Raw genomic sequence first — 27,079 nt, forward strand, 5'->3', positions numbered from 1 at the left:
AGTATAGAGAGTTCACGTAGTCGAGTCTTGACAACACCAAAGCCTGTACCACAGTTTTTCGATGTGATACAGGAAGAAGTGGAAGAAAGTTTTTCAACATTTTCAAAATCCCGAAACAAATACCAGTGACCGATTGGACTTGCGTCTTCAGTGATAACAAATGTGAAATCGGTAAGCAAATGATAAGATTTTTTTTAAATGTTGTATTTATTGATAATTAATCATGTGATTTTATTAGTAGTGGAATGGTTTTAATGAACTAAACACTTTACAAATAAACTTGAAATTACCATTCGTAGTTCTTGAGTATGAACTTTGAGTTTCAGACTTTTTTAAATTGGTCTATTTTTGAGACTTTTTCAGTAAAGTTTATTCCACCATACAGAACACTAATCGTCAGGTGGATGGTGAAAATAATAAAACCATCAGCTAGTGTTATATTTTTAAAACAGGTTAATCTGGGTTTGTCCTATTTGACCAAATTGGGTTTAGAAAAAGTCTAACCTCTGGATCCCTTAGATGATAGTCACTGTAAAGCTACTGGTACTTCCCTCCAAGTTGACAAGGGAAAGGAGGGCTAGTGGTTTATTTGCCATCTATGGAACCTTGTGACCGTGGTTCTAAGACATTTGACCAAACTGTGTGGTCCTGGCCAAATCACACTGACGTGTATGGTCAGTTCCCCTGTCTGACTACATTGGGAGTGATTATAAACAGGTGGAAAGCCAATTTGAGCTCTGGATGAGAAACACCAAGACGCATACATTCAAGACTCTAGCCTACTTATATATAATTTAACATTCGCCTACCATTCCCTAAAGTTGTGTTTCTGTAAACAGTCAGCTTACAGCTGATAATTCGGTCTCCTAGCGGAGAAGGTAGAAAACTCTTGGACTCTGGATCACTGTTTACGAAAACATGAGGGCGAGGAATGGGGGGAACTGAACGAGGAGGTACGAAATGATGCAGTTTACCCCATGGGGTACACATAACCCTACACTACGCTGGCCTAGTGTCTGCAATTTACCTGTTTATGTAGTTGTACTCCTAGTTGAAAATCAATAACTAAACATTTTTTAAAACAACTTACAGTTCATAACTCGCTTTTATTCTTAACCCATTTTAGCCCAGGGCAGTTTTCTATTGGCTGAAAGGTTTTCAGATTGATTGTTTCCTTGTAACTACCTGCAAAGGTTACTTTGTAATTAGTTTGGAGTGGGATAAGGTGGGTGCCTAGAGGCAATTTGCATCAAAGCATGTTCGCTTCAGATGTTTCCTTTTGAGCAGTATTTCTTCACAGACAAGTCCAGCCAGTGCTTAATTTGAGCCAGTTGTTTTCGGTGCTTGGCACCGGCACTTAATTGTCAACACCAGAACTTATGACCATCTGCCACATGATGGCACTGTCTGCTAATTTAGAGATGAGCACAACAAGTTATTTATTAATTTAGTAAACATTAAAGAAAATGACAAATGCGTGCCACTCAAGTCATTCTTATAGCTTTAGGGGTGTGGAATAGTCTGAATTGTCAGACTTGCAGGAGTGTGATGGTTAGTAGCTGTGGTGGTGCGGTTATTGACAGCACCGGCAGGGAAAATGGTGTGGTGGAGGCTGCAGTGGCCTCTTGACAAGAGCCCTGGCAAATAAATTAGGCACTGAGTTCGGCTGCAATCCATTTTTTCTGAGCCAGTCCCAAACTCACCTCTAGACAATTGTAGTGCTCAGTCAGCCACCTTTGGCTTCACTCTTTCTGCGCGCTGTCAAATGGATATTCCTTCTTTCTGAGCCTAAGAATTATTGAGTGGCTTCGATCTCATGTCGCTTTACATTATTAGCTTCTATAATGCACACAGTCTGCCATCCTTATGGCCTCTTAAACTATCGGTGGATGCATTTGAACATTTATGTTTGCGCTCCTTTCCGAGGGCCGGGGAGAAGTAGTGAGGATTTTTTTTGGGTGTGGTGCGAGTCCAGAGCCTGGGTAAAATCTTGTCACTGAGGCTTGTATCATGCTTCTGAAATCGATTTCGGAAAGGCACAGTTTTCGTCTGTGTATAAGACATAACTAGCACAGCCTTTCTACGATTTCTTGATCACATGGGTTCTGAAATTAGGTTTAGTATTTCCAGATAATTTTGCATTTCCAATGAGACATTGTGTGAATCTATCTAGATCCATATCAGAAATCATTTTCACTTCTCACTTGTTTGGCCATTTTGGATTTGAGGCTGATGTTCAGCGTTTAGTCGGTGCTGAACATCCAGGTATGGATGGAGTGAGAGTGTTTGAACCAAAAACAACTGGATGCACGAGCTATCCTTGTTTTGTCGAAGGAGTGTTTCTGTTGCTTGCATGCAGGGTCAAGTGTCCATCAGATGTAAGGGAGGAGCTCTGGTTTAATTTATTCGAATACACGGTTCACTGTGTTTGAGTGTAAGCCACTGCACTCTCTAACTTTGGAGATGAAACATTTTCCTACCATGATCTCTCTGTTTCAAGGAATTTGGCTACCCAAAGTGGTGCTCTGACCAGAACAACGTAGGCATAGCAGGTTGGAGCTTGCTAGTTTATGCCGCTGCATGCCACCCATGCTGGAACAGGGATCACTTGCTTATTCGAGACCCAGGGTGACAGCAGCAGCACGTCCCAGGTGCTTCACGACTCCATGTAGGTTTGAAACTAATACTTCCTCACCCTGATGAAGGGTAGATTCATTTTTTGTGGTTTCAATATATCTGAGCATCACAACAAATTAATGTAACTGTTGTTGTTCAATGGCAGGGCAAGAGGCACCTCCATTGTTGGACTAGGGTAGAAAATAGGGCCGGCCACAACACTCAAAGTGATCGCCACTAGCGAATCAGGTAGATGAACAAGCATTTGCAATGCAGTAGGGGTCGCATTTGCGAGAGTTTATGCTATTGGCACTGTAAATGACAATGCCTTTTATTTATGTGTTTTGATTATTAACACATAAATAAAAGGTATTGTCATTTACAAAGCCAATAGCTCTGGAAACGTGAGACCTATTTCGTTTCATGTCCCGGGCTGCTAGGAATGTGAAAGTGTGCATGGCTCGCTGAATGATGCAGGAAAGCATGTCGTGCCTGCAATAGGAGAAACTCATTTAAGAAAATAGTGCCTACAAACTAAATAAGACATATCGTGTAACAACAGAAGTAAAAGGGCTAGTCCTCATGGGAGGTTACAAATGAATACAAGGGCGGTACTAAGGAGGGACGAACAGGCCTATTAACGAATCAGAAACCAGCATTTATGAAGGACATTGACACAAGCCAATGGCAAATATGGGTGGAGAGGTGGCGGGGCTTCAAGTCCATACTTGAATACAGCATGCCTCGCAGAGAAGAGCATTTGCTGCCCAGGCTCGGCCTAAAATGAGGCCCACTTTTGCAAACCAAGACAGTTTGGAACTTTTAATGACATCTGTATAGGTCTTTTTTTGTTGCAAGATATGGGAGACTGCATGCATTTGTGCTTGGTGTAGGCAATGTTTGTAGGAATTTTTGTAGGAATATCAGGGAAATCAATAGTAAAAAAACGACCCACAGACCATAAAACAGGCCTGCAAACAGCCAAAAAAAAGACCCACATACTGACCTGTCAGACCAGCCTTCTGGTATCGCCAGATTGCACCATAAGCCAGCCCGACCCTGGGCCCTTCTACATTAGTAGCAAACTATCTTAACTTGAATGATTGGGCTCTTGCAATGATCGTCATTATACCAACGACTGTTAACTGGTCTTCTTCCTTCATAACCGTCTACAACTACACAATAAATGTAGGTGACATTTTGGTATGTTCCTGTCGTAGACCATCACAGAAGACAATTGTGCTTGTACAACGTAAGCTTTTCTGGTCAAACAAACTCATACAATGCTAGATTTTTTACCAAAAACTGTAATTCCTGCAGATGTGGCCCTTATTTGATTCAGGCATCTAATTTTGTATTTTCGTCCATTTTCAAGCGACTTTATACACTTCCCAGAGCATCTCGGGCCTCCAACCCAAGTCCAGGGACAGGACGACAGAGCGAGCTGTATGATGTCCCTTCACCGCGACGCCGTGGGTCCTTGCTGCCTGCGGTAAGCCAGGATTAATGTGTGGTGTTTTACATCTCATGTTTGTGCTCTAAGATGTTTATCAACTCAGTCAAGGGATGCTATTTCATTTCATGCTGTATCATAAATACAGCTCCCAGTCTTCCATTTTAGTTGAGCTTTATTCATAAATGCATTTAGAAAAGCTTCCCTGCCTGTTTTTATTTTTAAGAACGGAAAAAAATGGAATGTGGGCCATGAGTGCTGTTCCAACTAGCTGTACTGCATAAGAAGGGTTTCTAAACAAAGACTGATTTCCTTATGAAGATAAAAACGGCAGCTGTGCATATGCGTTTGTGATAACATAATGGTGTTTTCACCTGAGTGTTTTGATGCATTTACTCATGAATGCTTGTGCGCTAAATTCCTACAGGGATCAAGCAAGGCAAGTGAACATTCATCCTTTAAGTTAAAATGGAAATCTAAAAGTTACAACTTTGGGAGTGTATAAAACAAAACTACCACGAAACCAATCCGAAGTCTAATTGAAATAGTTTGCTACATATATAAACAATCCAAGTTGAATATATACATATATATATAAATTGACCTTTGCACTGTTGTAAATAATGTGTGCATGCACTCTCCCACCTCCACTCACGCATTCACCTCAGTGTTATCAATGAAGTAGACGTTAGCACCTGTCCATGCTTCTACTGTGTAAGGTGTAGAATTAATGGGTCTGAAAATTGAAGTTGAATCTATATACACACCTGCCTTTAGCTGGTACAGCCATACCAACACACACTCACATCAGTGTTATTCATGGAATACAGAGTAACACATCTCCATGCTTCTACTTGTAACCTCAGATAGAATAAATGGTGCTGAGGATTCAAGTTGAATCTACAGAACAAAAAACCTGTATTAAGGAGGTACAGCCAAACACACATATCAGTGTTACCCATGGTATAGAGAATAGCACATCTCCATGCTTCTTGTATGTGTGTAGGGTGTAGATTAGAATTCATCAGGTGGATGATTCAAGTTGAATCGACATAAAAACCTGCGTTAAGATGGTACAGCCGCACGCACACACCCACCCACCCCCAGTGTTATCCATGGTACAGGGAGTAGCACATCTCCATGCTTCTACTTGTAACTGTGTAGCTGGCCAAATGAGTGGGGTGAGGATTCAAGCTGAAGCTACTTAAAAACCTCCATTAAGCAGGCTTAATGGAGTAGGATTAAAATCACAAGTCCATTGCACTTGTCAGGTGCCGAGAGCCTGTGTCCTCTACACTCTGCGGAGTGCAAAACAACAATTGTGGTTTGCTAATGTAACAGTTTTTTATTCGTTTTACAACTTGTAATCCAGGTATAGAACAAAGTCGCTGAAAATAGTCTCAATATGAAATCTAGAGCATCACAACAGCTATTATTCCAAAACCCGTACAGTATTCATACTATGTTCAGTGTTCAGTCACGGCCGGCATGACTCGTGGGCGGGTGTGGGGGTGGGGAGGGGTGTACAAGTGGGGAGGGGGGTAATTTAAAAAAAAATTAACTTACTTTCACCTCTGGTACCGCGTCTCCTCTCTCTGTGCTGCCGCCTTATAGGAAGCAGGCAGCCTCCCTCTCCTCCCCTAAGCCAATCATAATGCTGCAATGACAGTGTTGTGTTTGGCTAGGACGCCGACCCCACAGGCGTCTATGGGGGGGGGGCATTTTCTCTTTGTAGGCTGCATGCAACCTACATAAGAGAAAATGCAGAGTGCGTATGACTGGTTTGGTCGGCCATGGGGCCGACCAAACAGTCAGCGCACTCAGAGTGGGCAAGCCACTCCTCCCCTGGACTCCTGCAGGACCACCTACCCGCCCACCCCCAACCAGGCATACCCTTCAGCTTTCTCGCAGTGGGAGAAGCAGAAACATAAAATGGTATTAAAAATACCATTTTATGTTTCTGCTTCTTGTACAGCAATAAAGCAGCGGGGTGACGCTCCTCCACCCACGTGGAGGAGCCGCCCCTGACTATGATGCCCCAAGGGTGTAACCAGTGACAATAACACTAAAACTGAGAAATGTAGACTAATTCTAGAGTCTTGAGAAATTCCTGAGATATCACTGTAAAAAGAAAAAGAAAGGATAAGAGCAAGAAAGAAAAAAAAAAAGAACACTTCACTTCTAAGGATCATATAAAACCGATCTCCAATCCTGCTCATCCCAGCAGTCCTGGCACTCTAGTTACTGGGGGCTTCATCAAGCCCATGCACCCCATAAGCCAGTCATCAGAGAACAAGGCATGAAAGCGGAGTCAGTGTATTATGCCAAGATAAATATGCTCAGATAAGTTTCACAAGACTGACTCTAGACTCCAGAAGCATCAATGGTGAAAGAAAGTGCCAAAAAAGCTCCTTTTAGAGGTTGGGGGAAGTGATATCCTCTTTTGTGTTGCATATCTTTATTAATTTACAATTAATATGCTAGGTATACCATAAGTAATATTCTCAATGTTGGAGAAAGGAGGCCCAGATCTTTGAACCCTTTCCATGCTCATGACGAGCTCAGCTCGTCATGAGTCACAGCGGAGCTGTGCTCATGACGAGCTGAGCTCGTCATAACGGCCGCGGCCCGCCCACACGCGATAAATTCTCGCCTGTGCGGGAGAATTAATCAGTGGGCGGGGTTGTGACGAGCTCAGCTCGTAATGAGCAGAGCTCCACTGTGAGTCATGACGAGCTGAGCTCGTTACGAGCACAGCGTCGCCGTGGACACACCCCCCCCCCCCGCACCGTGGGGGAATTACCCCCGCAGGGAAGGGGTTAAAAACCCAGCAACGTTTCATTTAGCTTATAAATTAGTCTCTCAAAAAAGTGCCACTTTGTAGATACTCTTCAGCCAAGTCCGAAAGGAGGGGACAGTAGGTGACCTCTAGAGATGAAGAATTGTCATTTTGGCCACACCTGAGGCTGGGGAGAGCCTCCTGTTAATATGCTGCCTTAAAGGGGGAATGCCTGAGGTATCATGTAACAGAGCCAGGCTAGACACCTGTAGCTCCTCTTTCTGGAGATTCTAAATCTATATCCACAAACCTTGGATCTTGATGCATCCCCATATCACATGAACTATGTCACTGTCTCGATCCCCGCATCTCCAGCAACGAGAGTCAACACTGAGATGAGCTGTGCATAATTCGCTGGATACCAATGCCAGCGATGAAGGGCCTTGAAATAGCTATTTTTAAGCTGTGCCTTTCATTATCCTTGAATATAATCTGCCAATAGTGTTTCCCAATCATCCTCAAGGATTTGGGTGTTAAGTTGTGCTTCTCGCCAGGTATGTAGCGATTCCAAAATGGCGTCAGAAAAGCAGTGATCATGATATGACCCCACCAAAGTCCTTCCAAGTGTGGTTATAATGGGCAATGTGTTTGTTAATACATGTATGGTGTGACATTATGTTCCCACATCTCCAAATCCATTTATCATTCTTCCTCTTCTGCCTTCCATTTTGCTTTGTGTTGTTCCACTTACTTTGTGTTCTTCTCCACCCCGTGTCTCCCTCTCCCAATGCCTCGTTTTCTTTCTCGTTTTTACCCACAATGCATTAATGTGCACAAAGTTTCACAGCTAAGTTGTGTGTATGTCAAACTGCCACGTGGTATTATATAACAAGTCACCATCTCAGTCTGAATGACTCTTACCAAAAAACACAAGCCTCATATATTAAATAGTTAGTGGATTATGCCTGAGCAGTGGCTTTTGTTTGTCTCACCAGACGTGTGCCACCCCGCCAACAGCAAGAAAAGCGTCATTGCCCATTACGCAGACTGAATATTTTCAGCAGGTACTATATGATGTACCCCCGACTTCTGACAAAGCAGGACTGCACCATCAACAAGACACAAAAGAGGTAACCGTGAGTCTCATGCAGTGTCCTCACAAACATAGTACTGTTACAGTAGAAAGCAAAGTGTCTAAAAAAAGACAGCGAAGGGTTCACTGTGCATCGCTCAAGTCATAGTTTTGAGTGTCTCTCTCTCTCTTTATATATATGAGATTGTTATAATAATGAATGTTTCAACAAAATACGGGAAATTACTTGATGCAAATGTTATCCTATCTGATTGTTGCATTTAGATTTTCACATATGTTCCAATTGGTCACTGGTGACTAGAATTAAGTGATACTACACAAAGGAAAACTACATCTCCCAGAATACTTAGTGTTGTAAGAACAGGAAGTGCTAATTGCATATGCACTTGAACAACGATGAATATAATTGGGTAAAGATACATCACTGGTTTATCATGAACAAGGTCTCGGGTGAGACCGAAACGCATCGGTAAAGCTTTCGGTCAGATGTATTGATGTATTGAGGAATAAAGAGAAAATTTGAAAAACTTCTGTGAGTGCAACCTGCGCGGGAAAAAACAGTGAAATTAAGCTGTTCAGTGGAGGATATATATATATATATATCAATATATATCACCAAACCGCTCTTGACAATTCAAAAAGAAGGTGCGCACTTCACGGAATTTGTGCACACTGGGTGCAGCCAATGCCATTTACAATTGTTACAAAGTAAGAAATACTACTGCATTGATTCTGTGAAATGTCCACCATCTCTTTCGAACTGGTAAGGGTGGTTTGGTGATTAATGGGTGCTCACACTCGGTGCGCACCACTGGCTTGATGGCTGGAGGGCGTATGAGGACTTCTGGTGACGACACATACACACACACACGCGCACACACACACTCACAGAGGCAGCGAGACAGATGCATAGAAAATCTAGGGGCATATTATCAAGGACGGCGTTACAAATTATCGCCAGTTTAGCGGCAGAAAACTGCCGCTAAAGCGGCGATAATGGGCTTGATAATATGCCCTTGAGAAATCCAATAGAAGTCCATGTTCTGGTGTGAACATGGGCTTCTAATGGAATTCTCCAGGGCATATTATCAAGCCCATTATCGCCACTTTAGCGACAGTTTTCTGCCGCTAAACCGGCGATAATTTTAACGCCGTCCTTGATAATATGCCCCCTTGACTTCCCAATATGTACTTGTTTTCATACTTAAAAATGGATCTATTCAAAAAGGTAAAAGAAAAAAAACATTTCCAACCTCAGTCAAATAAATTACCTGTTTCTAAACCTTAAAGTGAAGAAACAGAAACATCAGGAATTGAACACTTAACCTCAAAATTGAGAGTTTCAGAGTTCATCCACTGGGCCACATTGACTCCCTATTATACACAGTCCAAACTTATATATGATATATGAAGCGACATGCAGCAGACATAGCGCTGTAGGTTAGAGTTCTCATACAGTCACTTGGTTTACAGGCTGGAATGAAAGAACAGAGACAGGGTGGGAGAGAGAGATAGAAAGGATTTTTATTATATCAGGTAGGATCTTCTTAAAAAGAAGTAAAAAGTGAATAATATTTTCAAACAAATTTCAATTGCTTACATCATTAACTGAAGAAACAAAGCCAGTAAACACAGGGAAGTGAACACTCAACCTCAAAATTGAAAAACTGAGATGTTAAACACTAGACTATAACAGCTTTCCATTGAAAGCTGTCAAAACTTAAATATGACATTCAAAGCGAAAACCCAGCATATATAGAGCTGTATATTAGCATACAAGTAGAGTAAAATGGCAGATGGATATGAAAAGCTTGATATTCTGGTAGAAAGCCTCCATGAACCGCGAGAGCTGCCATTACACTGTTTTCCAGAGTTGCCTTTTTATGCATCGTATGTAGGAATCTACACATGATCTATCCCTGTGGCACTGTTTTATTGGTCATTTTTAGTTAAATGTATCCATATATTGATGAGAACCAATGGTGGCGTGGTGAACGAGACAATACATTAGCCAGTTTATTGTTACTCAGTGATATTAATTAATAGTGTAATAATTAATTTTAAGAGTGGAAGACAACACAACACTGAGAAGACTATCACATTATTAGTCTTTGAACCCTGTATAAAATGATATAGATCAATTACTGATTGAGACTTAGAAGACATACCTTTTTCAGCCTATGCTTATGAGTAATTTACTGTGATCTGGCTTTTTTGGAATATCACATTGAGGATAACCATTGAATAGAACCAGGTTTTAAACCCCTCAAAATGAGCCTCATTAACTATGCTTTTCTTCCTCTTAGGCTTATGATATTCCACCCACCACTGGAAGAGATGTTACAGAGAATGATGAATATGTTGAGGCTCCGCTCCCAGCCCATTACAAAACATTGCCAAATCCTCGAAAGTCGGACTGGATTTATGATGTACCTGTGTCGCCAGATAAAACAGGCACAAATACGACCCCGCCTAGCATTTCTCCACCTAGGCAGGTCCTTTATGATACACTGCCCATCCGGCGGGAATCACATCCTTCCCAAATATATGATGTGCCCCCACTTCAGAATAAACAAAGTTTTTCTTGTCAACCAGTGTATGACATACCTCCCTCTCGTGATATGCCAATGTTGCGGCACAATGGAAACTATGATTCTCCTTCAACCTATTTAAGCAACAAGATGGAGCAGGCGAGCTGTAACCAGAACATTTATGATGTACCAAAAGGCTTGCCCACAGTATCAAAGCCAGGAAATTATAGTGTAAGGAACAGTGCATGCGATAGTCGGATATATGACATTCCACCACCACTACCAAGAGACAACAAACCCTGTTCTTTACCATTAGAACAAGACAGACTGTCGGTGGCTAGCACAGAGAGTAGAGCCAGCACATTTTCCATGTCATCGTCAACATCCATGGAGTCCTTTTCTGCTTCATCATCTTCTGATGAATCCGCTAAAGAAGTAACACTGAAACTTGATGTAGCCATAGAGAGGTTGTCCCAGCTGCAACATCGAGTCGCCAGTTCAATAGCGAGCCTCATGATCTACGTGAGCAGCAAGTGGCGATTCCAAGAGTACCTGGAGGAGAACCTTGAGGAAATCCATCGATCTGTCGACAGCATAAAAGTGTCACTGGCAGATTTCTTGGACTTTGCACATGGGGTGAAGAGGAATGCAGTCCACCTCACGGACAGCAACCTTCAGACAAAAATAAACAAACAGCTGCAGATCATTGCTGACTCTTACCAAACTCTCCTGCAAACCAGAGAAGCACTGAACAACTGCAACTGGTCGCTGGAGGTCCTGGTTGTTAGCAAGCCTCAGAGCAGCCCTGATGACCTTGATCGCTTTGTCATGGTCGCTCGCACAATTCCGGAGGACATCAAGCGTTTTGCTTCAATTATCATTGCCAATGGAAAGCTGCTCTTTAAAAATATTTCAGGAAATGGTGAGGAGAGGAATTCCAAGCAGTCGATGGGAACCCTGCAAAGGTCAAAATCTGAGATGGATGAGAAGGAAAGGGGTCCGTCTTGGGTTAAACCAACGGAGGACAAACCAAATGTGAACATCTCCAAAGGAAGTATGATAGAAGAATGTGAATACGTCCAGTTACAGGTTAGTGCAACTTTTACTTTACTAATTAAGTGGAAATTATTCTTCTATTTTATGTTATATGCATATTGGGTCAACAAACTTACTGATGGGCTATAGAGATCTTAATGCACCAGTATGGAGATACAGCTACTGGCGCCCTGTATGCTTCTCCGGCGCAAGCCTTTTCGAAGCACTAGGTAAAGTTATATTTTGCCATTATGGCATTATGTGGTTCATAGCAATGGTGCTATTTAGGAATAACATTGGAACAACACAATATTATGCATCATGTCATTTTCTAGCATATGCCGGAAGCGGCGGAATATCATAGTACTGACTCAATATGATGGCCAACATGGTCATAAATTGGCTGACACATAAAGGAAATGAACACAAGGGTATTGGCCATCATATGTGGGAATTAGAAGTACATCAAGGTGCTAGTTGGTATAGGAGGGATGCTTGTGTCACATGATGGGAATAAATGGGATTTGATTGGATACCTCAAAACCTGATGACGTAATGTGAAGGATACATGACTGATAAGCTACTTAAAATGTACTTGATGGGAAGATAAAAGGAAGGACAATGGGGAAGGGAAGAGAGATGCTTTTAAGGATTTTGAAATGTTTTGGGAGATTGCACCAAACTGAATACTCAGATTATTAGAAGTTAGCTTTTTAATCATTTTCTATGTAACTCGTGATATAAAATGCACTGCTTGATAGGCGTTTCTCCACTTTTTCTTGGCGGGAGATCCTCACTCTTCTCTTCCTAAAAAACACTTAGGAGAGTTGTGGTAGATAATGGAGGATGGCAATATTTCACGATTACCGTTTAACGACAGCCTGTCAATCAGAAATGTTTTTTTGCCCTGTTTCTATGGGAAATTGTTCTCTAAAATATTTGTTACAACTTTCTTCACTGGGGAGATTTTGACATTAGGGAATGGAGAATAACTCATTAAAATGTTACATTTATTTGACATTACAAAATATTTCACATGAAAAAAATTACATTGTTTGTAGAGATTCTAAAATGGTTTGAAAGCAAATGGTGCATATAAAAAGCAGTAGTGAAGAGTGGCGGCTGCTAAACCTTCAAACAGGTGGGCAGTAATCACCATGCCCAATGGCATAACACAAAATGATGGTCCATCAGCAGATTGTGAAGAGGGGTCCTTGAGTCTCCCATATTTTACAGATATCCATTAGCCTTTTGTTGAATGGGGCCCCTTGAAGGGTTGGGGGAGACCTTGTAAGGTTGGGCTGCAGGGGCCTGCATTAAACCCTTGGCCATGCCCGAATAACACAAAGCGAATAAATGCAATGGAACGCAAAAATGACAAAATGGAGTTCAGACGTTTCTTCATCACAGAAGGAATTCATTTTTGTGGGGGAAATAATGGAGCCAAAAGGAACACTAACACCAGTAGATTCTGACCACTGGTTGGAAAATATACATATCTAATATAAATAGCCCAGGAATCTTTTCGCCACAGTCGTTATTGATTTAATACCAACATTTCTGTGTTCATTTGCCGTGTTACACTTTTCACTTTCTTCCGGTATTTCAGTTTAATGAAAAGACAATACTATAAGTTATAATTATGCTAAGTACTTGAGAGTTAATCATGTTTAAACAGGCATGTGGCTGCATCTGATATATGTGGGAGAAAGGTGAGAATTAATTATTTCAAACCTAAATGCCAGAAAATAAGTACTTTAATATTTTATAGAATAATCATTCATTTCTGCTGTCAGATCTGCCTAGATGACGTCTTAGGCTCATCAGGGGAGGGACTGACTCCTTCGCAATTTCTGCTGCCCTGTAATTTGCATTTTAACAATATATCATCTGGCAAATTTTTCTTTCAGAAAAAAGAGGAGTTTGAAAAAATGTTGAACCTCACGCTGTATCGAAGAGTTTCAAAGAAGCAGCAATCAGAGGAAAAGGTAATTCTTGGAAATACTAAACGTTAAAACTAGCCATTGAAATGGAACTCGCCAACAAATTAATTGTCTGTAAACTCTGCAATAATCTGAGTTATAATTTCCAGTTTCATAATACTCATATTATTATCCTTGCTGGATAAATGGCTTAGTGAGCACCACTGGATTCAAGCTTGTGGTCTTCAAGTTACGTGCAGAAGTCCGCAGCAGATGTTACCCTATGTTACGGGCATTAGATTAGTGCTTTAATATAGTGCATTTCTACAATTTGTATGGTTCCGTTCACAACTTGCTGAGCTACCTTACTAGGTTATAATGAGAAGATTTATGAGAAATATAGGACAAAGACAGTAGTAGGCTGTCTGTGCACACCATTTCCATTAAGGTAACTAGAAGAGTGATTCCCAAACTTTTCAGAACCATGACCCACTTTTTAGAATGACACACTTTCGCAACACACTTACCTTTAATGGACATGAGGAGGTGTGATTTTTTAATGTAACTAAAGCTTCATGCGGCAGCGCATTGTCATTCACAGACAGCACGTTTTCCATTGAATTGGCCACTAAATTTGTACAGACATGCAGACTTACTGATAGAACTATATAGCACACAAATGATAATTAAATTTTGTTGCGTGTTGCAAAAACTCAACATCCCAGAACGTTTCCTTTCACATCCCTTGGCATCAAGCAAGATTGTCACATAATTCAATTTAAAAACACCTCTTACTTTGCAGTCAGAGAAAGAAAGGTATACACAAATCCTTTAGCAACTTAGACATAGCCTGACATTTGGTGTCTGTCTTTGAAGCGCTGGCAGGCAAATGTGACAAGTTAAGCAAAGAATTTAAAGGCATTTTTATTTATTGCTCCCACTTTTGCGACCAACCAAAAATCAGCTTACAGCCAACTAGTGGGTCACTACCCACAGTTTGGGAAACCCTGCTCTATAGTATTGTAATATGTTCTGGCGGGAATATCTTTTGGGGGCATTGAGAAAAGGGTACCACAGGGTACCGGGCAAAAATGTGGGTCGCTGCAATTGAAACACCCTGTACACATATAATAATTTGGTGGCGGTGGGTGAGATGCATGTCTCCGTTGTACACCTATTGTAGAAAATGCAATACCTAGCAGGAAATAGGGAGGTTTAGGTGAACTGCAGTGCAATAAAGTACCACCATCCTGAGAAGCAATACTGGGGAAGGCAGAGATTGGGAAGCCCTGCTAGGTTTTGAAAGCTACCAGACAGGAGAAGAATGTTGTGGCTCTCATGTCTGATCTATACCAAGCAAAACAATGTGATTCTACTCTGAGGGTTAGAAGCCAAGAAATATTAAGTTCATACGGAGAGTTATAACCACCAGAGAAACAGAGGTTGTGATAACCCCTGCACACTACAAGTGTGGTTTATAAAATGTTGTGTCCAGTAACAACAAATCCATCAATTTGCAACATTTCCCAGATGGTTTACCAAACTTGTGACTGGCCTAATCCCCAAGCCGCAAAAATGAAATCTGCAGAGGAATTCAGAGACTAGGGAGCAAATTCTGTGATGATTGCTTTTGGCTGTGCCAGCTTGTCACCTTGGTGGCATCATTGGTGAGAGCGAGGGCTGCAGTTGCTATTGTCACATGGAGGCTGTGGCATAGGTCTCAGGTTTAGTGGAAAGTAGCAATGTCAGCCCAGAAACATATCTGTGAAGAACAGTGTGATGCCCTAAATGTGGCCAGTATGCCCAGACATGGACCCACATATGTTTCAAGCTGCACCTCACTGTTCAGTTGTTACTTGTGTTGCTGTTCAGAGGGGACGGTGCCAGGCAGCCTGGGCTAGACTGTTCGTATTCGAGCAGGACCAAGGATGATTTGTACAGGCTTGCTCTCTGTCTAGTGTGACATAGTGGGCAAGCCATGATTTACAGGAATGCAGCCAGAGTAATTACCAGTGCATGGGTTAATTCATGTACTGAAGTATACAGAAATTGATGGATGGGATACTTGAAATATTCTCAGCCACTGCTAATTGCTCAGGGCTGGACTGTTGCCATGAGGAGCATGGTCTATTCTGATTTCCATAAGGCGTGCCTTTCTGTAGAGTGGCTTCTTTGGCAAAAAGCAATGGACTGGAATGTGGCCCGAGTGACTGCCAGTGATTGAGATTAATACAAGCATTCCATCAATCACCTTGTTGTTGTTGCAGTTCATGCCCTAAGCGTGATACGTATACCCAGAGGTGGGTTCCGTTCTCAATGTGCTATAGGAGTCAAGCTATTCCTCGCTGATGAGACCTAAGTAGGTTAAAACCGGTCTGGGGTTGCTTGTGGTCTCTTCTGAATAGGGCCTTGCCTGGCAGTTCGGTACGGACTGTACCCATGAGGAGCAGGCGCACTACTCATTTGAATAAGGCATGCCTTTCTCTAGAATTGCATGGTAGGTAAAAAACGATGCACTGGAATGTGGGCACTTCATTTAAGCATGCCATCCATCCCTTTGTTGCTGTTGCATTTGGATTAATTCATGTGTTCCACTTATGACCTTTTGCTTCTCTTCAAAGAGGCACTAAAGGACTGAATATTAGTATGGCATGGTTTGCTAGCATTAAATTAAGGCTAAAAATCTCCTCACTAAAGTAGGGGGGACTGGAAATACCTTCATTTGCATAATTATTATAACAGCTCCTTCTAACTGTGAGAGGGGCAATTAAAATTAAAATTTTGTTGGGGGTCATTAATCCTGTAAACCAGTATGCCAATAAGAAAAACATTTTCGACTTTTAAACCCGAGGTAAGTGTTGAGTCATATTTTCTGTAGATGGTTACTTAAAAAATGTTTATGTGTGCAAACAAGGGGTGGAGGCCCAGGTTCCATTAGTCCTCAATATATAAGGTCGAATTCACTACTACCTTTGGACAAACAAGGATCTTGCCACCTGTGGAGAGCATCTAAACTCATCAGGTCTATATTAGCCGTGGACATTATCCCAGCTAGTTCCATCTAAGATGTTGTTTTTTGGCTTGCATTGTTCTTTTGGAACTGAATATCAAACAGAAGGAACTGATCTCTTTCTATGTGCTCATTTCTTTTCAGAGGAAACCTGACTTGGAACAAGCACCCAAAAGTCCTGATAAAGAATCAGTCAAAAAGAAAGCCGTTTTTCAGACGCAGGTATTTTTGATGCAATATGAGTCTTAGCTGGTCAATATTTATTGTATGGCTTATCTTTATCATATACAAATGTCTTGAAAAGCCATAAAAAAGAATACAATGTTAGAGGCACAACTTATGACTCGACATGAAAAGGAGACACAAGATGGGATGTAGTTACTGTCATTGATGTTTTGTCTACAATCATCATATATTAATATATTGTTTAAATTATTGCATGATATAGATCATCCATATGGTGGAGGGTTCACTACATTGTTGTCGAAATATCTCTCGACCAACAAAATATTGAATTCACAATATTGACTACCACTGCATCATCACAGTAAATAGATGTGGATTTAAGAATAGTAAACCTGCACTTCCCTCTGTCTACATAGCCCGTGATGGAATAGTGACAGCCAATAATGTGGAAGCAAACATTTTGTATGTATATATATATTGATATATTTCGATATCTGTCAAGATATAGTGACATACAGCCTACTAATATGACACTTTTTGTTCCCTCCATTAGGTAACCCCACCTTCAGACAAGAACAGTAACCACCACACAGCAGAATCATCACACAAGGTCATTCTGTCGGAGCACTGCCGGTTATATTTTGGAGCTCTCCAAAAGGCCACCAGTGTATTTAACAACAGTCTAAGTAATAACCAGCCCCCGGAAGTCTTTATAGGTCACAGCAAACTCATCATTATGGTTGGACAGAAACTGGTAGACAATCTTTGCCGACAAGTACAGGAAAACGATGCTCGCAATGATATCCTGTGCCGGAGCAGCCAGCTGTGCACCTTGTTGAAGAACTTGGCGGTGGCCACAAAGACGGCTGCCATACAGTACCCAAACCCATCCGCTTTGCAGGATCTACAGGAGCAGGCAAACCAGCTAGCCTATGAAACACAGCAATTTAGAGCTTCATTGGACTAATGCAACATGTTCCTATGATAATTTTGTGTGATTACCTTCTATCTTCAAACATTTTTCTTACTGTTCTCATCTGGAGCCCACCCCTTCCTCACACAAAGCACGATCAAGCAATCAAGTATTTCCATAACGTGGAATCCAAGCATCCTCATTTCTTTAGGTCTTGAGTGAGCCAGGACACACTGCTATGCTTCAGACTGCAATAGACTCCATATTATCGTCACATAACCCTTTGCATTCTGGTTAGCCAAATCTTGTTTTCTGATATGTACACAAGCTCTGACAGCTTTTGATATAGTGTTCAACAAGCATTTTTTTCTATGGTTCAAAATTATCAAAGAAAGATTCCTCTAGACAAAAACATATGTAGATATAAGTTGAAATGTTAGCTATTGTATTGATTCTACGTGTTTCTTCTTTGTTTCTTCTTTTGTCATTAGTACTGGCTCTTGCACTCCAAGATATTTACCATATTCTGATTTCTTTCAATTTAATTCTTTACCTTTTATATTCGTTTTATATGCTCTTCTTCTGTCTGGCAGAACTACATTATACTAATGCAAAAACAACAGTTGATGGACAGAATGCAGAACAATGTCATACACTCACCCCAGTACAGAGATCTGGGCCTAAATCCATAGTTTTTTTGTTCACCATGCCATTCCAGTTTGAACCCAGCCATATGCAAATCAGTCTTGACCTTATGCCTCATGGGAACAGTCCAGCCCGAACTACCAAGCCAGGTCCTCCCTGGACTGGCTCACTGTGCCACTGGAATCAAGCTATCCTGGCTGAAGAGGGGTGAAACCCCGAAACCGGTCCTAGGATGCTTGTTTCCGGTCCAGGGAGGACCTGGCTTGGCAGTTCGGGCTGGACTGGTCCCATGAGGCACAGGGTCAAGACTGATTTGCATATGGCCAGGTCTAAACTGGGGTGGCATGGTGAGCAAACGAATGATGGATTCAACCCAGATCTCTTGTCTGGGGGTGAATGTTTTGATTTGTTCTGCATTCCGTCCAACAATTGTATGTCTTTTACATTTTACCAATAATGTTGCACATGAAAGTGACTCAATGCTAGCCTATATTACGTTCTTCTCATCACGTTCCATGGATATGTTCAGTATGGAGTAGACAAAGAATCAACAGACCATTAGTTTCAGCAAAGTCGTTAGCCAGTCCCACCCGCACCTTGAAAATATGGGAAATTCAAAAGTATGAAGATGGGTTATGGCAAGACTAGAATAAACAGAGTGACACAAATTGCTATGGACCATCTCTAGGCCCCTTATGGGGGACTGTCCCATGCCTACTTTCATTTCAAAGCAACTACCTTTGGGGAATATATTATATTTTCTTTAGGTCTGTGGATAATAACATTAGGAGAGTGTTGCTTTAAATGCCCAAATATATCTACAGTCATTGGTCCTGATACTCATTCAGAACAAGAAGGGGATACACCCTTGGGCCTGCGTTTTGCCCCTTGGCTGTTATTTGTATATAAGGGGGAGGCTACTATTTCATTCATACATTTAACTGGCTTGAAAGTTGAGCTAGATTTGTATATTTAATTTTTATATGCAATCGTATTTCTAGTAGGCAATATTTACAAAGAAATTGTCTTATATTGTGAAGTAAATATCCACAAGCATATGCTAATTCCACTATGCTTGAGAACAAAGTAATAAAAGGACTCTGCTATAACATACTGAATCCGGACTTGAATGTACAAGAAGGAACGTTTGTCGGATGTTCTTGGTGATTGGCTTAAGGAACAGGCATGATGTGATGTATAATTTAAAACCAAATAGTTATAGTGTGAAGAAAGTACAATATTTTTAAGTGAAAGAGTAATAATTCTAGTTAGACTAAATCTAGAGGGAGAGGAACAATTCCTAGCGTTCTGTGTACACAGTAAGTTATGTTGAGCATTGAGGCCTATTCCAGTTTGAAATCCCAGGACATTGTTTTAACTAGAAGTTTAGGAATTGATTGAAAACAAGGAGCAGATTGATTTCTTGAGTATCCTAATGTCCTTAAATGTCTTATTGGGTACAAATAGGTGTTTTATCATTTTTGATGCTGTTGAAAAGAAAATGTGTGTTGCTATCAAAGGAAAGTGTTCTGCTACCAAACCAAGATGGTCTTCATTTAGCAGCAGTATCCATGTTTCGATCAACTATTTGAGTCCTGAAGAGCCCATAAATCTTCATTAATATAATATTTTGAAAATGTGGTATTAAGTTAAAATATGGAATTTCTGATTTTTGTTGCTGTGAAGAGAGGTATTTCACAAATAAAAACTTGAAAGAATGTCCTAAATGATATTTCCATGAGTTTTTTTGTATTCTATTAATGTTAAGAAATATCAAGTACATTATGTATTGATGGTGCTATGTTTGCAAGCATTACAATAATGAAGATTTTTCTATAATTTTTGTCATCTTTTATATAAAAGGAATGTGTGTATCGGTTTATTGTATAACTAAATACATAAGGGCTTATTTATAATCCCTTTGCGCCACCTTTGCATCACTTTTAATATGGGGAAAAGTGACATACAGGTGGTGCAAGGGACTTACAAATAAGCTCCAAAATTTTTTTTGTAAAATGTTCTGAAATTGAAAGACAAAGTATTCTTCTGAAATGCCTATTGTAATATACATGTATAGTGCAGTGATTTTATAGGATTATTGTTTTACCCTTTCTTGTGTTTTCATATTTTTAATGCACTTTTTGTAAATGTGGTCACATCCCACCTTATAGTTTTACAAATGTTCTTTTATTTTCCTAATGTCAATGATTCATTGCATTAGTTTGAACTAGTAATTTATTTTTCTAAAGATAATTCTATATTCTAATGTACCGTAGACCATGAAATCTTAACAAATATCCCATGTGTGATTAGATTATCCTGATATGTAATTGAAGTGTACTGTAATAAATTTAGATTGAACTGAGGTATCTTAGACTCAGCCCTGTGGTATTGGAGCCAGAAAACTCAATGAATTAAAGAACTATAAATTGATGTAGCTTTGGGAATGTATTATCTTTGAATGATTCTTAAAAACTACTTTCAAATTTTCACCTTGGACTTATTGTGTTATCTGAAAGTGTTCAACTTGAACATTTAACCAGGTCAGATGTCCAGAATGTTTTAAATAAAATTCTTTGTACTTTATTTATGTTTTACTCACTTTTTGTTCAATATGCTAACACCCTATTTGGTAAAAGCGTTTTCAAATCCTGTGAAGATTTCATTTTATGGGCTAAATGCCTGAAGGATTTCAAGCTTGATACATACTAATTATTAAAATGTCTGATGACATTGAATCATTGTGTCTAAGAATATGTGCACATACTTTTACAAAATAAAGAGATGAAATTGTATTTGATTTTTTAAATATAGAAATTAGTCAAGGAAGTAAGTTGCCGGGCGGCAGATAAACATCCGAAATGGAAGAAATGGAAAAAATGAGAAAACGAGGCAATGCATAAAAAAGTCCTAAAACATTACTTGCAAGATAATAGTATAGAATAATAAAAGAACAGAGACTTGCAAATAATTATGTTGTCACACTACCTTTTAGCAAATATAATCTATTTCTCAGAGAACCCAGGATCAGAAGCAGAAAACCAGTAATTAACCAAGGAGAAATTTGACTTTTTAGAAAGAAATGAGGACATCTTTTAATGCAGAACATAATTTCATCATTACTAACATTTTTAGACCCAGGAAATGACATTCTGCTGATCTTTAAGTGGCATTTGCAGGCCTGACTTATCTTAAAGGCATCACAAGAAGGGGGCAAAAAGAGTGTTTCAATAGAGCAAGGAGCTGCAAATAGGATCTATTGCTTGGGGTGTAGAGTTAAAGACAAACAACTTATTATTCAGGATAATTACTTTTATATATTTTTCAAATTTTTAAGGCATACGTTAAGTTACATGAATCGCACATCTTTTATTTAACTCATTCACTTTACATCAAATAGTAGGCTTAAAATGTATCTCATCCACTTTCACAACATAGATCCTGTTTTTATACATTAAACATTTGGAACACTGCTATACACTCAGCAAATAAACTTTGCTATTTACCCAGCCACTGGCTAAATAGCAAGTGCTATGTACTGTTTGGACAGCAAATAAACTGTAATATTTTCCCAGCATGTAGAAATTGTGCACTGCTTGGCCAGTGGCCTTGCAAATAGCAAATAATATTCAGTATATACCTGACCAATGACTAAATAGCAAACATTATGCTGTAAGTTTCCAGCAAATTGTAAGAAGCCTCAATCTTTACCTGGCTTCTTGTAAATAGCAGACATTATGTACAATGTGACCTGCAGCCATGCAAATAGCATATATACTTCATTAGTTACTCTGCCGCTGGCTAAATAATAGAAATAATGTACAGTTTGGTAGTGGCTATGCAAATAGGAAATACACTTTAGTATTTACACAGGTGCTAACTAAATAACAGAAATGATATGCAATTTAGCCACAGCTGAAAGATATGAAATAAACTTCCCTATTTACCTGGCTTCTGGCTAAATAGGAGACACTGCATAGTGTTTGAAAGGTGACCTTGCCAAAAGCAAAGAAACTTCATATTTACCCTTCTGCTAATTAAATAGCTGGCATGTATGATTTGGTGGCTAGCGGTGCAGATAATCAAAAGACCTCCACTAGCTAAATATAAGGTTGCATGCACTGACTGCAAATATCAAAGTAAATTCAAAATTGATCTGTCTGCCTGCTAACCAGCCAAAATTATGCATTATTACATCTAGCGTAGATTTCAATAGGCACTTACCACTAGGTAGAATCTGCAAACAAGGAGTAAACAAATGTATAGGGGTTGAAAGAACTTGTGGAGTTTCACTCCGTAGAATTCTGCAGAGTTACCTAAAAACTGAGCAAGGTTCTGCGGAGTTCCGCGAGAGGCAGAGTTGCAGTGCGTCATGCTAATTTTTAGCACCGGGAGCTTGTTCTGTGCCATAAAAACAGTGTGAGCAGCACCACACGGTGTGCGAGAGGGCACTGCTTCTTTTTGCCGCTCGAGTAGAGTTTCTATTTGAGCGGCTGCTATTACAAAGCGAGCGGCAGCTTTTTCGACGCAAGACATCATTTCCGACCACGATCGCGTTGATAAATCTTACCGGGAGGCGGTCTAGCGCTTGATTTTCTTGCTCGTGCTCGCCAACTTAACGTTGGCGGGCTGCGCGAGAAAAAACTCCACCACGAGGCGGTTGGCAGAGTTTTTCTGAAACTCCGTACTCTAGTGGGCAAATTTGCAAACTCCACCAGAGGAGCGTAATTTACCGCCCACTCCTACAAACTTGGCACCCATCTCTTATGCTGGTTTGTAGTAAAATTGCTTACATTTTGCACCACAACAGCAGTAACTCATTGGACAAAAAAGTCCAAATAACCATCAAATGTTAAATTGTTTCCAAGTTAACTTCACAGACATTTTAGAACATGCCACTCCTTTTCCATAAAGGCAAGACAAAGCAACTTGACAAGCCCATTGCAGAGCTGTCTATTACTGCTCAAATCCTCCTTTTCATTTACATTTATCCTCTTTTTGCATGTTCACCCCCACAATTTTGGTCTGATGCTGCTGGTTTATCGACTCAGAGAGTGAATAGAGGCCTGCTAATCAGACATCTGTTCTAGCATTCTAACCCATTATGTATATGATAATTTGGCTATCCTCAATTGGCAAGAATTGATTTACTTATAAGTCCCTAGTATATGGTACCCAGGGTACCTAGGGCATGTAAGGCAGAGTGTCCACTTAGGGCTGCAGCACTGTTTGTGCCACCCTGTGTGTGACATTGTACAAAATGGCTTCCTGCCTGCCACTCTGGACTGGAGGAGCAGTGGTAAGACTTGTAATTCGACTTTGCCATTTAAACTAATGGTGAAGCGCCCACTACCCATAACAATATGTTTAAGTCTCCCCGAAGAAAAGACTATAGAGCCCTAAGGCACGGAGCTGTATATTATTAAGTAGGACATGTGTTTGTTTATGTGTCTTAGCAGCAACACTTTCAAATTATGGTTTTCCGGGGAAAAACAAGGAGGCCCATTGGCTAACACAAGGTTACCAACTGACCCCTCAGCCTGGCTAACTTATGAATGGGACTACTTAGCTGGGTACTGTAAAGTACAAAATTAATTGTGAATTAAACCTGACCTGATACCCAGATCGAATTTAATCCCCCTATTTAAGAAATGCAACTTTTAGAAAGTTGCCACTCCTTGACCCAGTTTGTCCAGTAGCCTAACACTGTCACTGGCCACCAGACTGCATTCTGACCACCTAGGGAGTTGTGTGAATGACTCCCAGGCTTAGGAGCAATAGCAGCCTGCTCAAGGGAGAGGTGTTACCTCCCCTTCACAGGAAGCCACTCAGGGTGTTAGCCCAAAAGGTGACCTTCAAAGGTGAAGCCGCCTTTAGTGGGCAGATGGCATTCACATTCCTGAAGGGCTGCCCTTTGTTCAGGTAGACTTGCTGGAAACTGGACATAGAGGGAAACCCAGTACTAAACCAGTTTTTCTGTGGGCATGTAGCCCTCACATATCCACAACTCTTGGGTGGGCTACCAAGCTCGTGACATCCGAGGAAGAGTCCTGAGACCTCAGGAGGGGACAGGATAGTGCACTCTGGGATTAGTAGATGCCACACATAGCCGGAAAGTCATCACTAAGAGGGAGGTGACCAGGTAGCCCATTAGCTAGTGACTGCATCATCCCCCCAGGGAACGTTCTGGGAATAAACATGGCACCCCAGCATCCTCCACCTCAGATCATGTCTGAACTGGAACAAGGACTGATCAGGACTGCCCTGATACACCCTGGACTGCACAAGAGAGGCTGCACCAGATTCTGTACTGCACCTGCTACAGTTTGGGCAAGAGTAGTGAGGACTGTGGCTTGAGGAAAAGTAATGCCAGTCCCAGACCAAAGGAGTGACTCAAACTGACTGTGGGCTGACCACCTGGCACCCACGATAGGGGCAGCACAGTTTAACTTTGTACTTCTTTTCAAGGAATATGACAAGGTCACTGCCAACCTAGCAGCCGTTTAATCTACGCAGTATATGGTTGCCAAGCATTGTTATGCAGTCATCTGACAAAGAAAAAGGCAGTTGGCTAGGTACAATGATTCTGTTTTTAAAGTTATATATTTTTTCTTCCTTCTCTCATGAGATTGAAAAGAAGCTTCTCAATGGTACGGAGTTGGTGACTAGTGTGCCATCCAATAAAGTGGCAATGCATACATGGCTACAGGCATACCCTGTGTTGGCTGATTGCTACAATGTAAAACCTGCAGTGCAGCATGTTAACATAATTTGCTTTGACAGATAAAAGCCCCCTATGGAATATTAGTAAGTCATTCTCGTGCAAGCCTTGTAGCCAGCAATGTAGGGTGCACAGTATTTAAAGTGGGATTCAACGAAAAATAATGTTATCATGTCCCCGCAGTGACAATTTTCAATGTGGCAGGCCTAGCTGTTCTATGTAGAAAACCAGAACGCAGATTAAAATGCTGATAAATGAAAGGGACATGCTTGAAAAAATAATAAACCACTATTTTTAATAGTTATTAATAACCCAAACCAATGGAGAAGTCGGATGTTTAATAAATATTAAGAAAAATTAACATTTAAAAAAATCACAATTCCCTGCTTAAGTTTCTGGGAGCTAATTTGCATCAGATCTCCAGCTTCTCTCAGCCTGTGCTCAGCCTTGAATAGGCATGACACGGTGTGAAATGCTTCCCATGATTAAACAACAGGGTAGCCTCAATGGGCAAAGGTGCCTCCTCTGCAGGCCACACATTAAGTGAGGGCTGTAGGTATTCTGTGATACGACACTGCCAAATCTTCCGTGACAGGTCAGCTAAGCCACATGTAACAAATTAGGCACACTTAGAAGGGAGAGAACAGGAGGCCAACACTGTTATTGTAGATACTTTGTCTGATTGCTGAATGACCCCGCTTTATTCTACCAAACTTCTATCTCTGGATTTTTTGTGGGTACAGTACCTGCTTCAAACTGGATTTTAGTGTTAGGAGTTGGAGGAAATTTGTGATTTTCCTGATGACACCCCCACAAATACATCTATCCCTCAGAGCCCAAGTTTAGTATAGCTGCTGGCGCTCTGCATCATCATCGTGAAAATGCCCTGACACATGGCATTTTGGGCCTGTTTGCTGTAAGGTAAACAGAAACTTCTGAAGAAGTAGTAGGGATGTCCCAGGAACTTTTACCTCATTGGTTAGTTAGCGCCCAAGAGTCACACCGCCCACTATCTTGTGCCAGGGATAAATGTGGCATCTCCAGGCACCCAGTTCAGAACACCTTCTGAACCTGTGGAAGATCGGAATAATACTGGACCTGCTCTCTGTGGCCTGAAAGGAGTCCTGAAGGACAGGACTTGCTTCCTGTTGTACCCACAACAAAGAAGTGGACTCCAGTGGTCAGTTGGCTGACCTCCTGTGTGGCTACGGGGAGAAAACAAGAGTAACAGAAGTAACCTGTCTGCCGAAGTTAAATCAGGCAGAATCTACCTCAGAAGGTAAAATCTTTGACAGGGATGAACCTGGTTGGTGTATCCGACCTGCACTCCATCACGGCCAGCCTCAAAATATCCCTAGGTCGAGGTCTACCACCACCATCATTAATGTCTCGCTCTTTTCGGGGCTATTCCTATTAAACTTTAAAAATTTATATCGCTGATTTCTCATATTGTTTTTTCCCATTTCGGTGTCATTTTGTTTATTACATTTTACTTTATTATTCTAATTAGGTTGAGATTTTTACTGTTTGGAATTTTGGCTTACTACTGTTGTGGTACAGCATAACTACTTTACACATTGCTTTGCTGCCAGGGGGTTGAGCTCTGATTAATTTAGTGACTTTTTGAGTTCACCATGTTAAGAGTTGTGATTAATCCTTGAGGTGGGCAGTTGTCCTCTCCAAATAATATTCCAATTTCTTACAGGCGCCTACCAAACTCCTTCTATTTTTAAAACATCACCCTGGGTCATATAAGGTTAGGGCAAGCAGATGGCAGCACGTCAAGAGAACACACAATTTCCAGTTCTGGCCTTTCCTTTCACAAATCATAATTTTGGGGACATTTTTCAGATTTGTTTAATTGATTTATAAAATTTTTGTAATGGAACTGAAGCAGAATTACAGCTTCCTAAATGCACTGGTTCCTTACATCAAAACTCAGGCAGATTTTCTTTTTCTGATAACATAGAGTCCTTTGGAAACCCTAAATCTGGCCCAGGTGCATTCCTATGACTTGAGTTAGATCCAATAGCTCTAGAAGAGCAAACAGCTGCACCTAATCTTGCAAAGCATATGATTATCTTCATCATTAACAAACACAAGGAGATGATCGACGTAGCAGTGAAACTTTTCAGACACTCACCCTTAGTCACAGATCGGTGTTGAATCCATCAT

The 27,079-nt window shown here is 40.8% G+C and overlaps 1 protein-coding gene across 3 annotated transcripts in view; it reads left to right on the forward strand.

Moving 5' to 3' along the window:
• Window positions 1-20,767, forward strand: part of CASS4 (Cas scaffold protein family member 4) — a 225,523-nt gene extending 204,756 nt beyond the window's left edge. For all 3 annotated transcript variants that reach the window (XM_085619270.1, XM_085619269.1, XM_085619271.1), the window contains 6 exons: window positions 3,992-4,108; window positions 7,844-7,978; window positions 10,248-11,561; window positions 13,418-13,495; window positions 16,584-16,661; window positions 17,179-20,767. In XM_085619270.1, the coding sequence (XP_085475396.1) occupies window positions 3,992-4,108; window positions 7,844-7,978; window positions 10,248-11,561; window positions 13,418-13,495; window positions 16,584-16,661; window positions 17,179-17,592 (2,136 nt within the window). In that variant the 3' untranslated portion in view covers window positions 17,593-20,767. The remainder of the gene's footprint in view (window positions 1-3,991; window positions 4,109-7,843; window positions 7,979-10,247; window positions 11,562-13,417; window positions 13,496-16,583; window positions 16,662-17,178) is intronic.
• The last annotated feature ends 6,312 nt before the right edge of the window (window positions 20,768-27,079 follow it).

This window comes from Triturus cristatus, chromosome 7, assembly GCF_964204655.1.
Source record: "Triturus cristatus chromosome 7, aTriCri1.1, whole genome shotgun sequence".
Taxonomy (NCBI): domain Eukaryota; kingdom Metazoa; phylum Chordata; class Amphibia; order Caudata; family Salamandridae; genus Triturus; species Triturus cristatus.